Genomic DNA, 13,988 nt, shown 5'->3' with positions numbered 1-13,988 from the left:
GTGGAAGCATATAATGCAAATAATAAGGCTGTCAATATTTCATTGTCCCGTCGATCGCATAAATTAAGGGTGCTCCATAGCCTATTTTATGTATAAACATTACCTTATAATAGTAGAGGGGGCAAATCAGCAAGGAAATCTGTTCTTCCTGTCAAATTTGGAAAATGGGAAGCAACCAGATTGGCAGATTCTCTTTGCCCTTCATTGCATTATGGACTAGAGAAACTAGTGGGATTTAAATCAGAAATTTAATGTGAAAATGCAAGAAATACAAGCGAGGATGGATAAAAAAATAATAATATGGTAGTGCTTATTTCTATATAACTCTTGATATAAGAGTAATGCTAGAGAAATCTTCTCAAATTATAGAACTTGAATTTTATCACATTTAATGATATAATCTCGATTATTAAATGAAATAATTAATACAAAATAATCATATTTTCTCAATCATTAAGTACACAATTTTTAATGGATGATTAATTCTTTCTAGCATCACTCTTGATATAGCTAGATAGGTTAAGACTCTTGTCCATCTTTTTTTATTTTTTTTTATTTTGTTGTTGTTGTCATTATAGTCAAATATTTGTACATCCCACATGTGGGTCTTAATATTTGGCATTGGGGTATAATTATATTTCTTAATTTTTTTTATTTTTTTTCTTGAAAAAGCATTACATTGATAATTTTTAGTGTTTTTTTTTATTTTGATGTGTTGATGTCAAAAATAAAAATATATATTATTTTAATATATTTTTAAATAAAAAATATTTAAAAAAAATAAAATTTACTGCACTCCCAAACAAACACATAAAAATTTAGATTTTATAGAAAAAATCAAAATACCCATTATGTTAAGCCATGTATGTTAATAATCATTTGCCTATAATTAATGCCTTTTCCATTAATTCATGTGATTCTTGCATTGGACTACTTCCCATTAACTACTTAAAATGTTGATTTTAGTTAGATAATTGGATTTAAATAAATAAATCATTAAAGAAATTTATTAGGAGCCTTTACATTTCAAAAATACTTTTAAAAAAAATTGAAATTTTTTATTTTTATTTTTATTTTAAATTATTTTTTTTGTTTTTTGATGTCATATTGATGAATTTATATCAAAAATAAATTTTAAAAAATAAAATATATTATCTTAATATATTTTTAAATAAAAAATATTTTAAAAACAATAACTACTCAAATATTATCAACAGACTCTAAATTATAATCTAAATATTTCCTTTCATCACAATACTTAATTAAGGAGACAAAAGGCACTTTTTGTGAGTACATTTTCGTAATGGACCCACAACACGTCAGCCTGTCCATATCAAACGGTTGATAAAATAAAAGAGCATAGAAAACTTTAGATGTTTGGGAACGCGGTGTGCACACCGCGTTCCTAAAAAAATTTAATTTTTTTTGGTTAAAATTAAATATAATTTGTATATTTTAAATCGTTTTGATGTACTGATGTCAAAAATAATTTTTAAAAAATAAAAAAATATCATTGATATGCATTTCAGCACAAAAAGTTATTTGAAAAGCAACGACTACCACCAACTAGGATTTTGGAGACTTCTAGCATTATTATTTTCAAACCCTGCCCATGTCAATAGGTTGTTATGAAAAATCCACAATCTAAGATTTGATTGGAAGTAAGTTTTAAATATAATTAGTTTTGAAATTGATTCAATTAAATTTATTGATCTGATTAGATTAATTTATGTCTTAATTGATCTCATCCGAGTCAACACTAATAATTTTTTTTTAAAATTAGATAAATATAATAAATCTAAATTGATTAATAACCATGAATTAACTCATGTTTTTGTTTAAATATGGATGTATTGAGTCTACTAGTTAGTGTCAAAATAGTTTTTAGAATTATAATAGTTGTTGTTTTTTACTTTAAAATATATATATTTTTATTTTTTAAAATTTATTTTTAACACCAACACAATTAAAACTATCTAAAAAATAATTTAAAATAACAAAAAAAAAATTAAAGTTATTAAAAATTACTGTTTCACCTATAGTTTTTCAAATGATCCATGTTATCGTTTCCTTTTCATTCACGGCCTCTCAAGTGAGTCTCCTCTTCCACCACTACCGTAGGCCCATCATCCGTACAATTCGGTACACTGCACTCAAGGCTCACAATGTGACCTTTGGGATCTTTTTTAGACCAGAGACTTCACATTGAACAACGTGAGCATGAGTTGATATCATTTTATTTTTACGTCTCATCTTGTTTCACTGATGAGAAACCACACCTTCTAGTTAATTCATCTTCATGATTTTTTTTTTAAAAAAATTTAACTATAAAGGTGTTTTTGAGCCTTCTATTAAGGCCAAGCCCTTCCACAGTCTAGCAATATCAAGACAATTGAATGTCTAATTATAATTACTTACTACATATTATGAGTATAAGATTTTTATAGAAAACAAAATACTTATTTTTTCTTAAAAAAATAATCTTCTGTTCAAAGAGAATCTGAAAGAAACTGAGGGATTGGATCTTGTAGAATCTGAAAGGAGGAAACTGAAAGCTATATATATGGTAAATGGAAACAAAGAAAGATAGATGAAAGATATCACGCCTCGTTTTCATGTAATCATGGAATCCAAAGTCTCTCTTTCTATGTCAACTTTTATTTTGCTGGTTTTTTACAGTCCTTTTATTGCATCCTAATGGATTTACATGGCAGCAAGACAAGAACCTCAAAACGTGGGAATGTGTAATAAAAGCACAAAACAACAAAACAAAACAGAAAACCCAGAAACAGAAGGGTCTTTCTCTAGTCTCTCCTCCTTCCTTGCAATCTCTAAAAATTCAATCTTTAATGCAAGAATCACACAATACCCAAGATTTTTATAGGCTTTAATTTAGTGATCAGTACAGCCTGAGTGTGTAATCGCTTTCTCTTTTCAGTCCCTCTTTCTAGCTAGCTACCTAGTGTGTTTTATGTGCTGTGTTGTTTCAGCAACACTGCCTATAGCTTCTTAGGTTTACAGCAGCTGTTGTGCCTATAAGTATACCCCTTCTTGTAGTATCACACAACCTGTCTTGGCTGGTTTGTTGGTTGGTTTTTATCTTTACTCTATTGCTTCCCTTGTAAATTTCTACATTTAATACTTTTTTAGAAACCCCCCACAAAACCCAGAAAAAATAAAAAATAAAAAATAAATTGAAGCTCAGCTGTGTTCTCTCCAAATGGCCTTACTTAAATGCGTATAATTAAGTACAATTCTAGCTGTTGCTCTTTTTATAAAACAAATTCTTTGGTTTAAATTTGGCTTCTTTTTTAGAACGTTTGGTTTTTTTTTATTTTGCTTTGTGGGTTTTGTTTAATCACCGAAACCGGTGTTATTAAGATTGCTTTTATTATTCTTTTTTTGGATTGTGTTACAGAGGCAAAGGAAAGACTGCTGCTTTTGCTGCTACATTACAAGCATGGCACACAATAGAGAATGAGAGTAGCAGTAGATGTGGCTAGAACAACAAACAACACTAGTTTTCTTGTTTTTTTGACCTAGCTATAGCAGCCAGTACTCGTGTTTGATGCTCGTGCGCTTGCAAAATAAAGTAAATATTGAAACTTTATCACTCACGTTATCCAGATCTCGAGACCCTTTTAACCATTGGGGATATTGACATTTGTTGCAAATTCATTAATTCGTGTGGTTCAATTTTAGTGTCAGTGTGTGGCAGTGGCACCTTTCCTTCATCCGCCATTTTCTTTTATAAGCCAACCATTTGAGTTTGGAATTGTGTTTCAATGCATAGCACTTGAAAGTTCTCAAGGGTGTGAATGTTGACTCTTGCGATGTTATACAAGCCATAATCAAAGGAGGGGTCGGTGATTAATAGTGGTTTTTGTAGTGTAGATGTTGGTTCCTTTGCATGGAAACCAAGGTACCAGTTAGTAAGAGCTTTGGTCCTCGTTTATTTCATTTGTTTATTGTTTTTATTTCCGGAGTTTAGGTGTCTTAATTTATATTTATTATATATATCTTGCCTTGGGATCTATCTTATATTGGTGGTTTAGAACATGCTTATCAATAGCCTGTCACTTTGTATTGGTGCTGATGTTAGAAGTTGGTTCCTAGTACTTGCCCGTGTATTTGAATTGATTATTCAGTAGAGTGTCTTGCTGCAAATTATATTATTTTGAATATCTTACAGAGCGAAACCCGGTCCGTTAATTGTGGCAATTTGTGGGTTTATATAGGGGGTTGTTAGTACTTGATATGGTTACTAGAGAAGGGAGTGTTGAGGACAGTGGTTTTGATGTGGAATATTGGTCCTAAGCACTTGAAAAGATGCTGAGTTCTGATGAAGGAGAGAGTGATCTGTTCTTTGATTCTGTAGATTACTTGGAATTGGGGTGTGATAAGTTAGAGTATGATATTTGGTTGAATGAGCCACAGAGTGTTAAGGAGAGACGCCAAGGTTTCTTACGCGGAATGGGTCTAGGTGGGTTTGCTTCCAACATTGATGAGAATCTTGGTTTGGAGAGGATCACTGAATGCAGCGAGGCTGTATCAAGTTCTTTAGTTTCATGTACAAATGTTGAAGAGGTAAATTTGGTTAGTTATAGTGCTGGTAGAGAAGAAAATTCTGAAGCCAATTGCATGGTTGATGAAATCCTTCCTTTCTCGATGGATAAACCGGGTGCAGCTTCTGAAAACGAGAACATTGGACCTTCAGTCCATTTGCGGCAAGGATGTGAACAATGTGAAGATGAAAAATGTAAAAAGTTTGATTCAGAAAAAAGTAAAACGAAGAGCTGGTGGAAACTCTTTGTAAGAAAGAGGAAGGAAAGAGGAGGTAGATGTGCATCTGGGGTATCCAAGTTGGATACCAAAGCACCAAAAACAAACAGAACGAAGGTGAAGCAGAACAAAAAAGGGTGCATGGAGTTTTCAGGGGTATATATGGGACAAGAAATTCAAGCTCACAAGGGCTTCATTTGGACAATGAAGTTTAGTCCAGATGGGCAGTATTTGGCAACTGGGGGCGAAGACAGGATTATCCGCATTTGGCGTGTTACTTCAGTGGATTCATCGTGCAAATCTTTCTCATCTGAAGGACATTCTGACAGCAATCTGAAAGAAGGCAAATCTAGTTTGAGAACAAAGAAGAGAATGCATTCATCTGTTGTCATTCCTGAGAAGGTTTTCCAGATTGAAGAGACACCATTGCAAGAATTTCATGGTCATACCAGTGAAATTTTAGACCTGGCATGGTCCGATTCAAATGTGAGTCAATCCTTTTAAAACTAAATTTGGTTTAGTATCATAATAATACATCTGAGGTCAATATATATCGAGCTAAATTGATAACTTTGTTGCAGCACCTTCTTTCGTCTTCCATGGATAAAACTGTTCGTTTGTGGCTAGTGGGTTGCAATTATTGTCTGGGCATTTTTCACCACAGTAGTTATGGTAAATATGAGAACCTGGTCATCTTATCTCTTTGATCCGTGATTTCATTATACTGTTCGCATTTCATTCCATATGTTTTCTTCGTTCCCCTCCCGTTCTGCTTGCATATGCAATGTGTTAATAAATTCTAAGCTGGTTTTGTTTCATTTCTTCGAATGGCACAGTAACATGCATTCAGTTCAATCCTGTTGATGAGAACTATTTCATTAGTGGCTCCATCGATGGAAAAGTTAGAGTTTGGGGAGTGTCTGAGAAGCGGGTTGTTCACTGGGCCGATGTACGAGATGTAATATCTGCCATATGTTACCAGCCAGATGGGAGAGTATGTTTCTGATTCTTCTTCTTTTCATGAAATATTCTCCATTTAATTTTTCTGTTTTGCAAGTCTATACACCTCAGCCATTCTAACCTTGTTGTGTTGTCTTTTATTGCAATCAGGGGTTTGTGGTTGGTACTATTATTGGCAGTTGCCGTTTCTACGAAGTATCAGGTGGATTTTTTTTCTCTGCTGAAGTGTGTCACATTTTTTTTCATATTGAACCTCAACTCATCCTTCTCCTAGAGGATGCTGACCTGGATTTTTGTGGTGTATAGGCACTGATCTCCAGCTTGAGGCAGAAATACATATTCAAGGCAGAAATAGAAACTCTGGCAACAGAATTACTGGCATTCAGGTTTCAAACTTGAATCTCTTTTCATCAGAAAGCTGAGCTTTCCATGATCTTGTTCACTGTTAACATTCAATACAATCCCATCTTGCAGTTTTCCCAGGAAATATGTCCAAGGGTTATGATCACCTCTGAAGATTCTAAAGTTCGTGTATTTGATGGGGTTGACGTTGTCAATAAATTTAAAGGTAAAAATGCAATATTAATTCTTTAGGGGTACTCGGAGACACCTTACTAACTTGTTTCTAATGGACGTTGCTATTTTGAAGTGACATTTCATCTAATTTGTGTTTGTGATAGAAGATAGTCTTGATCAGTCTAGCTCAGGTAACATCTGCTCAGGATGATTAAAAAAATCGCTCAACTTTTAGCTTCTTAGCTTTTGTTCTTTTTTCTTTCGGTAGACCAGACTCATAAGAATATTTTTCAGTATCAGAAAGGGCCTCCAAGCCCCTTCAGTTGCTCCTCCCATTTTATGAGTTTCCAGTGCATTTCCAATTTGTTTTGTTGCATTACTTTTTCGTTTTTGGCTGGAGAAGATGCGCCTGGAAACTAGGCTTCTACCCTTCTTTGGGTCGTATCAATATATCTCGAGCTTTCACAAACATCAATGTCCATTTTTTTAGCCTACTTTGGAATCAAGCGCCTTGTTTACTAGAACACATCCGCGCGCACATTGAATCTAACTATCTGCACAAATCTGCTTTCATTCATGATTCCACTGGCCTTTACAGCTGTAACCGTGTTGGATAAGAATATAGTTTACCTTTCTGCATGGATCTCTCATTCTTGTTGATCTTATGCGTTTTTTATTGCATGCACTTTATTGGTACAATGAATCCAAACTCGTTTGAGTAACTTATTAAGAGGTTTTAATATATCGCATTTCAACGCACGCCTTTCCATTTCTTGCATGTTCATTGTTTGTTCTAAGCGGTCCAGTTATCCTAAATCAGTCTTTTTTATTATTATTATTATTATTGATTATTGTAGGTCTTCCAAAGTCAGGAAGTCAGATGTCGGCTTCGTTTACTTCAAAGGGGAGACATATAATCTCGGTTGGAGAGGACTGTCGTGTTTATGTATGGAATTATGATGGCTTGTGCACCCCATGGTCTAAACACACAAAATCTGTGAGGTCCTGCGAGTATTTCTTCTCTGAAGGTGTGTCTGTTGCTGTGCCTTGGTCAGGCCCGGGAACTGAATTGAGAGGCCTGAGCAGTAGAAGTCTCCGGAGTTATGTGCAAACAGAGGGGGATGCTTCCTGGATGAGGGACTCGGACCGTTTTTCTCTTGGCAGTTGGTTCTTCATGGATGGCCGATGCAGGTGGGGCTCTGCGACATGGCCTGAGGAGAAACTTCCTACGTGGGATGTGCCAGTTTTAGAAGATGAATATCAAAACCAGCAAACTGAGGACCTTCATCAACAGCATTGCGTTAACACCAATGACCAGATCTCCTTACCAGATGCATGGGGCCTCGTGATTGTGACTGCAGGATGGGATGGAAAAATCAAAACTTTCCACAACTATGGATTGCCTATCAAGCTCAAATAGATTCAAGCGATCTTCCTGGTCTCGCTAATGAAGTTGACTCAAGTCTTCTGTTGTGAGATGACACATGGTGTCATCCAAATTTGTGGCACCTTGTGGTTCAGCCAGGATGGTGTTAGCTTGCAAGCCAATGATCGTGATTCGCAGCTTTAAATACGAGCCCTACATCTACTGTAAATGTTTTTTAGTCTAGTTCTTGTACTTGGCCCTTTTCTTGGTAGAATATCCTCAAATCAGTGGCAGAAAGTCTCTTGACATGCTTTGTAATTACTTTCATGGCTTATGCGGTCATGCTCTGAGTCAGGCCACCGGTTCCCCACGTATATATGGAATGACAAAGAAATACAGTCATTTTTTTTTATTTAGCTTTGTGTACTCACAGTAATTAAATCTACTCGGGTTGACTGAAGGTCTAGATTACATGTTGGATAGATTAATCTAAATTAATTAAAACAATTATATTTTAATTATTTAAAAAAAATTAAAATAATATTATTTTAAAAAGTTAAACTATGTCTTAACTTGATACTAACCTTTTCTATACCTCATCTTAGTTAAGAAAAGAATTGACCAAGTCCTTAGTTAATATGTCGAGTTAAATAAATTTAATAATTGTTTGTTTGCTTTATTATTAATATTATTGCCAAAATCTTTGTTTGAATTGTATATAAAAGGGAATTTCTTAATGCAATTGTAAGCAAAATAATTAATATATGTAATGAAAATCTAAATTCTTTCAAATCTTTTGCAAATAAAGCTTTCCCCTAAATTTATTGGAGATCCAAGCCCACGTAGGAAAAAACAAAAAGGGGTTTAGACTTTAGAAACAGACCCCAACTGTTCGTGTTCTGTGCTGGGCTTCAAATAGCGGTCCCGAAACCTGCCCACGCTAGCTAGAATCAAGTAGAAGTCATTATCAAACCACCATACCATCATTTAAAAGCCTCCAACCACCTAGATAGTGACTTAGTGGTAATAACTTGAAACTAAAAAGTTTGTTTTTTCTGTGATCTCAGGTTTAAGTCCTGTGATTGCTCATATAATGACCATTGGAGGCTTACATGGTCGTTAACTTCAGGGCCCGTGGGATTAGTCGAGGTGCGCGCAAGCTGGCTCGGACACCCACGTTAAACTAAACAAAAAAAAAGCCTCCTAATTTCCCAACATCTCATACGAATAAGATAAATTGGTCAGAGCCTTTGATTTAATTTCAAAGCTCAATGACTTTGGGTTCGGACCCTGTGTCATAACTATAGTTATCAGATGCGGTTAAGAAACCAAGTCTTGAGTTATACATGTTGACTCGAGTTAATCCGAATCAACCTAAATAAATTTAATTTTTTTTAAAGTTTTAATATGTCATATAAAAAAATTAAGAAACAAATCATGTAAATATAGGTTATACATGTTATAAATAATAAAGTTTAAAAGATTATTTCAAAAGGTTTTTTATCCCATATTTAAAAGATACTATATTAATATGTTATTCTTTTAAGTTGAAGTATTTAAACCAAAAATATTTTTTTATCCCATATTGAAAAAACATAACTTTTTTCTTGTGAACATAGAGTATACATACTACAGGGTTTTAAATCTCACATTGAAAAAATAAAACGTTATTCTAGTATTTATATAGTGAACTTTGAAAATGATTAACAACCAACTAAAAAATATAAAAAAAAAACTAGGTGAAAAAACAGATTTAAAAAGAAGAAGAAGTCTTAACCAGGGTTTTGCTTAGATTTTAGTTCATTTTGATCTTTTATCTTATTTGGACTGGTTTAGCTACTAGGTAAACCAGGTTCAGAGTAAACTTGTTATGTTCATAACATGAGTAAAAAATGGTGCCACGTGGACACAATATTTATTTTTAAAGAGTAAGGGTGTTTTCGAATATTTAATTCCTTATATTTTATAAAATATAACTTGAATTATTTAATTATTATTATTATTAATACTATCATTTGTTTGATGATAAAAGTATTTTTATGATAGTTTTTTATGATAAAAGTTTATATATAACAATGATAGAAGGAGCCGTACTTGTTGTAAAATAAAAATAAGCGAGTCACTTGCTAATTTTTGACGAAGTGATATTTTTTAGGTATTGTTGGATTTGCTCTGTGAAGATTTTTCTAAGAACATTAATGATATTGTAATTAGAGTTTCAGTGTATATATTTGCTACTTCGCTGATTCGTTGATTCAGAATGTGTTGTTCTGCCAATTTTTTTTAAAAACCTTGCTAATAAACCTCTCCAAAAACTACACCAAATTTCAATGTTTCTCTCTCTACTTTCTAACTGTACATGATCAGGAAGTTATCTTGCAAACCCACCCATTTCTTTGCGTGCACATTTTATTTCTTCAACACCCTTCTGCTATTAGCCCTAAAAACGTGATCCTCCTCTGGTTTCCCTCTGTTTCATTATGATTTCAAAAAACACCCTGTTTCTTTAAAGTCTTTCCCCATTTTGCTTCATACTAAAAAAGGGAAAAAAAACCATCTTTTGTTGAAACTAAAAAGAACAACCTTTTGTGTTCTATCTGTTAACCTGCATTGTGAAACACCATTAAAGAGGCTGCCTTTAGGGCTCTGGCAGTTGAGCCATGTCAAGTTCTGGTGATACTGTTGTTGACAAGGTACCTTCGCAAAACCAAACGTTAATCTCTATTCTTTTGCTATATCTATAGGCTGTTGGCATGCATTTTTTGCTGCGTTGCATTTCTGTTGTTTAGGTTTTGAATCTGGGTTTAGTGGAATATATTGCACAATGATATGAACAATGAGCATTGCCTTTCTTTTGAGCTTGATTTTGAGTCATGAAATTGAACCATGCAGTAGATTTTCTTCGCCTAAAATTTTATTTTTTTTGCATATAAATGTGCTGATGGAACTGGCCCTCCTTTTGTTATGTGATGACCACTGATTGTGTAAAAAAATATGTGGGCCCCTGTCAACTATGGCTGTATTTGAAGTAGGAACCTCAAAGTTTAAAGCTTTTTAGTTGGGTTTGTTAAAACATTAATCGTTTTTGTTTGAATTGATTTTGTTAGTTTTGAACATTTTCTTCTTTTCTGTTATCTTTTAACCTTACACTTATGACTGTTTAGATTCTTATGCTGTATTATGGGACCTGATTTCATTTGCTGAAGGTTTTTTCTTTCAATTAGGACCGAGTTGTGGGCTAAGAACAGATTTTATCACTCGAAGTTTATGTATGCTTGAGCATTTTTGCTGTCATAGGCTTATTAATGTTGCTCCAAATTATACCTTGGTCAAGTTTATATTGTGTTACCAATTGACATGCTTTCTGTTGAGTTTGATTAGCATAGATGCATGCATTTTTTTGTGAATGTGAATTGGGATTGGACCATGAATCCATCTCTTAGCTGGTTGACTTAATACTTGGTTAATTTTGTCCATTTTATCGAGTGGACATTTTCTCTATTCCAGTGCACACATGCACTAACTAACAAATATTTTCAGGCATGCTTGATGAGAAAGAGTAAATTTTTATGCTGGGAATGAGCTCTATTCATTTATTTTCAGATTCAGTTATAACCAGGGCTTATATATGAGCTAGATTTGACATTTTCAATCAGGTTTATATTACTGGCTAATCAATTTTGAATGCAGAAAATGCTGCCTCTTCGTACAAAACTCTGCGGCTGGATTAATTCCCTGGTTCAATAAGAAACATTGCTGAGTGATGCTAGTACTGTGTTACAATTAAGACATCAGTATACAAATATATGTCGGTCAGTTGAGGTAGCCTGGCATATTGGAGCCATAAAACTCAGCAGCCTGAGATTTTCTTTGCTTTGGCTAGCTTTTGCACACCACATAAACATTATAGAATAACATGTTTGCCACAAGTAATATGGTTATCATGTTCGCAGCCAGCTCGAATAATTCTTAATTCTTTGTTCCAGATGATTGTTTGTCAGAAGTGTGGTGATAGGGGAGATGTGAAACGTCTCATATACTGTAACAAGTGTCACGTTTCAGCCGAGCATAGGTTTGTTGAATGACTGGTTTAGTTATGTTTTGTTGCTTTAGAGCCACTGGTGCTTCATCTATACCCTTTTTTCTCTCTTCCAAAATCTAATTTGGATTTGATATACTGCTCTTCCATACGAGACCATATAATATGATTATGTATGTAAATTGATCCGCTATTCCCCAAGTACTTGAAAAGAAAAGAATCTGCTATCCTTCTTTCTCATGAAACTTTAATGCGGCTGCTCTCTTTTGATATCAGAATATTGTCTTCAACTTGATGGATACTAATTCTATCAAACTTATGTGATGAAATACATGGTTTCTTGTGTTTTTCCCCAGTTATTGTCTGGACACATTGCCAAGGAAAGGCGAGAAAGAAGTCCTTTGGGCATGCGAGGAATGTTGCTCAATAGATGCTAATCCTACTCCAGTTTCATCAAGAAAAAGTGAACGAATAGAAGGAGCTTCCAAGATTAAGTTGAAAAGGATGAAGTTGAGAAAGCAGACAAGATTTTCTCCAGTTACAGCAAAGGCTTTTACAGATAGTTCGAGCCAAGTGAAGCAGCCTGTAAGTGACTATTGTTGCCTGAAAGAGGCGATAGAAACACAATCAACTTCTCAAAGTCTTCAAAATGAAGAGCTCAAAAAACCAAGGAGGAGGTTGGTTGTTAAAGATGATAGCAGCTCAGATGAGGAATCTGGCGTTATTGAGTGTTTGGTTGTCAATCCTCTTCAATCAGCTCCTGCTGTTGCTGCTGATTCACTGAATGTATCCCACAGTTCACCATCTTCAGAATCCGATAGATACATCCATGCAAAACCAATCATCGATCCAATTTGGAAGTAAGATTCTTTTTTTGTTTGTTTTGTATATTAGCATCAGGTCTATGATCCACAGGTATTCTCATTTACAATCTTCTCTTCTTTTTTGGCAGGGGAAGCTTCAACATTCAAAATTTGGAAAATCATACCTCTGTCTTACTTTTGGCCCATTTATCGACAAATGCTTGCTCAAAAGTATGGGATGCAGCGAGTAACCTCCCAGCACAGCTGAACATAGAAATTTTGTCCAGGTCTGATGCATGGCCCCATAAGTTTCAGATAACACCGCCCACTGTTGAAAGTATCGGTCTTTATTTTTTTCCACAAAGAGAAAGGTAGCCTCTGACTTAATTTTAACGGATTATTTTTGTTCTTTGATCCTGTATACAAGACTTTCCTTTTTGTTATGATCATTTAAATCTTTGACAGAGATGAAAAAGTTTTTGAAAGTCTTCTGGATGAGATGATAATTCATGATCGAGCTCTGAAGGCGGTGATAAATGACTTGGAACTGTTGGTCTTCTCTTCTTGTGAACTGCCCCAAGAACATTGGCGTAAGATTTATTTTTCATGGCTTATACTCTTGTTTTGGATTTTAAGAATTTAGTCAATTTCCTTTGTGAAGTTCTATCTGAATGACTGGTGTGCAGGTTTCTGCCAAAAGTATTATTTGTGGGGGGTGTTTAAAGCAACTAAAAAACATGCTGTTGCTAGCAATGCAGAGGCTTCCATGCCCTCCAACCTCTCAAATAATGCTGGCACTCAAGATGGGGAGAGTGTTGGATTAGTCACCCGGAATCCACTCAAAGTCCCTTCAGCAAAACAAATGGCTGCACATTTGTTCTGAAAGTTCCTACTCTTTATGTAAAAACTTCAGTCTCCTCATCGTATCAGTGCATACCCACTGTTTCAGCAATTTTGTTAAGCCTCAGAGAATAGATGATCAAGCGATACCTATAACGAACTAGTTGCATAATACAATATAGGCAGCATAACCACAAATTAAGGAATGAGTTGGACTTATTATGTCAACCACAGACAACATTACATAGTTATTTTGATGCCAAACCTTGTTTGAAATTTTTAATCTGTTTTGAACTTGGTTCAGTTTTGAATTTGAGCTGGGATTTGGCATTCCTTCCACAAGGAATGGGCCATTAGGGCATGAAAGAAAGGCTTACAGGTGAGGTGATCATCCTTGCATCTGCCTTCAGGGAAGGCAATTTTTAGGGTATAGATCACATGTTTCTAACATAACAGTCTTCTTATGCTCACATGTTTTATTGTAAATTACCACTACACATATATATATGGACATGAGCATTAACACTGCAATAGATCAGTTGTTTTTGTATCTTGTTTCTTTTTTATTGCAGAGTTTGTGCTATTTTTTTTGTTTGGTCACAGCAGAGTCTCTGTTTGATATTACAGTTACACATGATGCTCCTTTCTGGTTTTTCTATAACAATTTATTTTTAAAAAAATA

The 13,988-nt window shown here is 34.4% G+C and overlaps 2 protein-coding genes across 3 annotated transcripts; both read left to right on the top strand.

Moving 5' to 3' along the window:
- The first annotated feature begins 2,605 nt into the window (after positions 1 to 2,605).
- Positions 2,606 to 8,040, top strand: LOC7485061 (uncharacterized). Its single transcript, XM_052454796.1, has 7 exons — positions 2,606 to 5,268; positions 5,364 to 5,454; positions 5,619 to 5,776; positions 5,893 to 5,944; positions 6,049 to 6,128; positions 6,217 to 6,310; positions 7,116 to 8,040. The coding sequence occupies exons 1-7, from the start codon at positions 4,330 to 4,332 to the stop codon at positions 7,676 to 7,678; spliced, it is 1,977 nt and encodes a 658-aa protein (XP_052310756.1). The 5' UTR covers positions 2,606 to 4,329; the 3' UTR covers positions 7,679 to 8,040.
- Positions 8,041 to 9,750: 1,710 nt separating this feature from the next.
- LOC7485062 (uncharacterized) lies at positions 9,751 to 13,582 on the top strand. 2 transcript variants are annotated; one of them, XM_024605328.2, is made up of 7 exons: positions 9,751 to 10,317; positions 11,315 to 11,446; positions 11,611 to 11,696; positions 12,020 to 12,523; positions 12,616 to 12,837; positions 12,932 to 13,056; positions 13,153 to 13,582. In XM_024605328.2, the coding sequence occupies exons 3-7, from the start codon at positions 11,611 to 11,613 to the stop codon at positions 13,347 to 13,349; spliced, it is 1,134 nt and encodes a 377-aa protein (XP_024461096.2). In that variant the 5' UTR covers positions 9,751 to 10,317; positions 11,315 to 11,446; the 3' UTR covers positions 13,350 to 13,582. The 2 variants fall into 2 exon arrangements, with proteins under 2 accessions (XP_024461096.2, XP_024461095.2); XM_024605327.2 differs by lacking the exon at positions 11,315 to 11,446.
- The last annotated feature ends 406 nt before the right edge of the window (positions 13,583 to 13,988 follow it).

Source organism: Populus trichocarpa, chromosome 7 (assembly GCF_000002775.5).
Source record: "Populus trichocarpa isolate Nisqually-1 chromosome 7, P.trichocarpa_v4.1, whole genome shotgun sequence".
Classification (NCBI taxonomy): Eukaryota; Viridiplantae; Streptophyta; class Magnoliopsida; order Malpighiales; family Salicaceae; genus Populus; species Populus trichocarpa.
The sequence above is the reverse complement of the archived record's forward strand: the minus strand, read 5'-3'. Positions and strand labels throughout refer to the sequence as shown.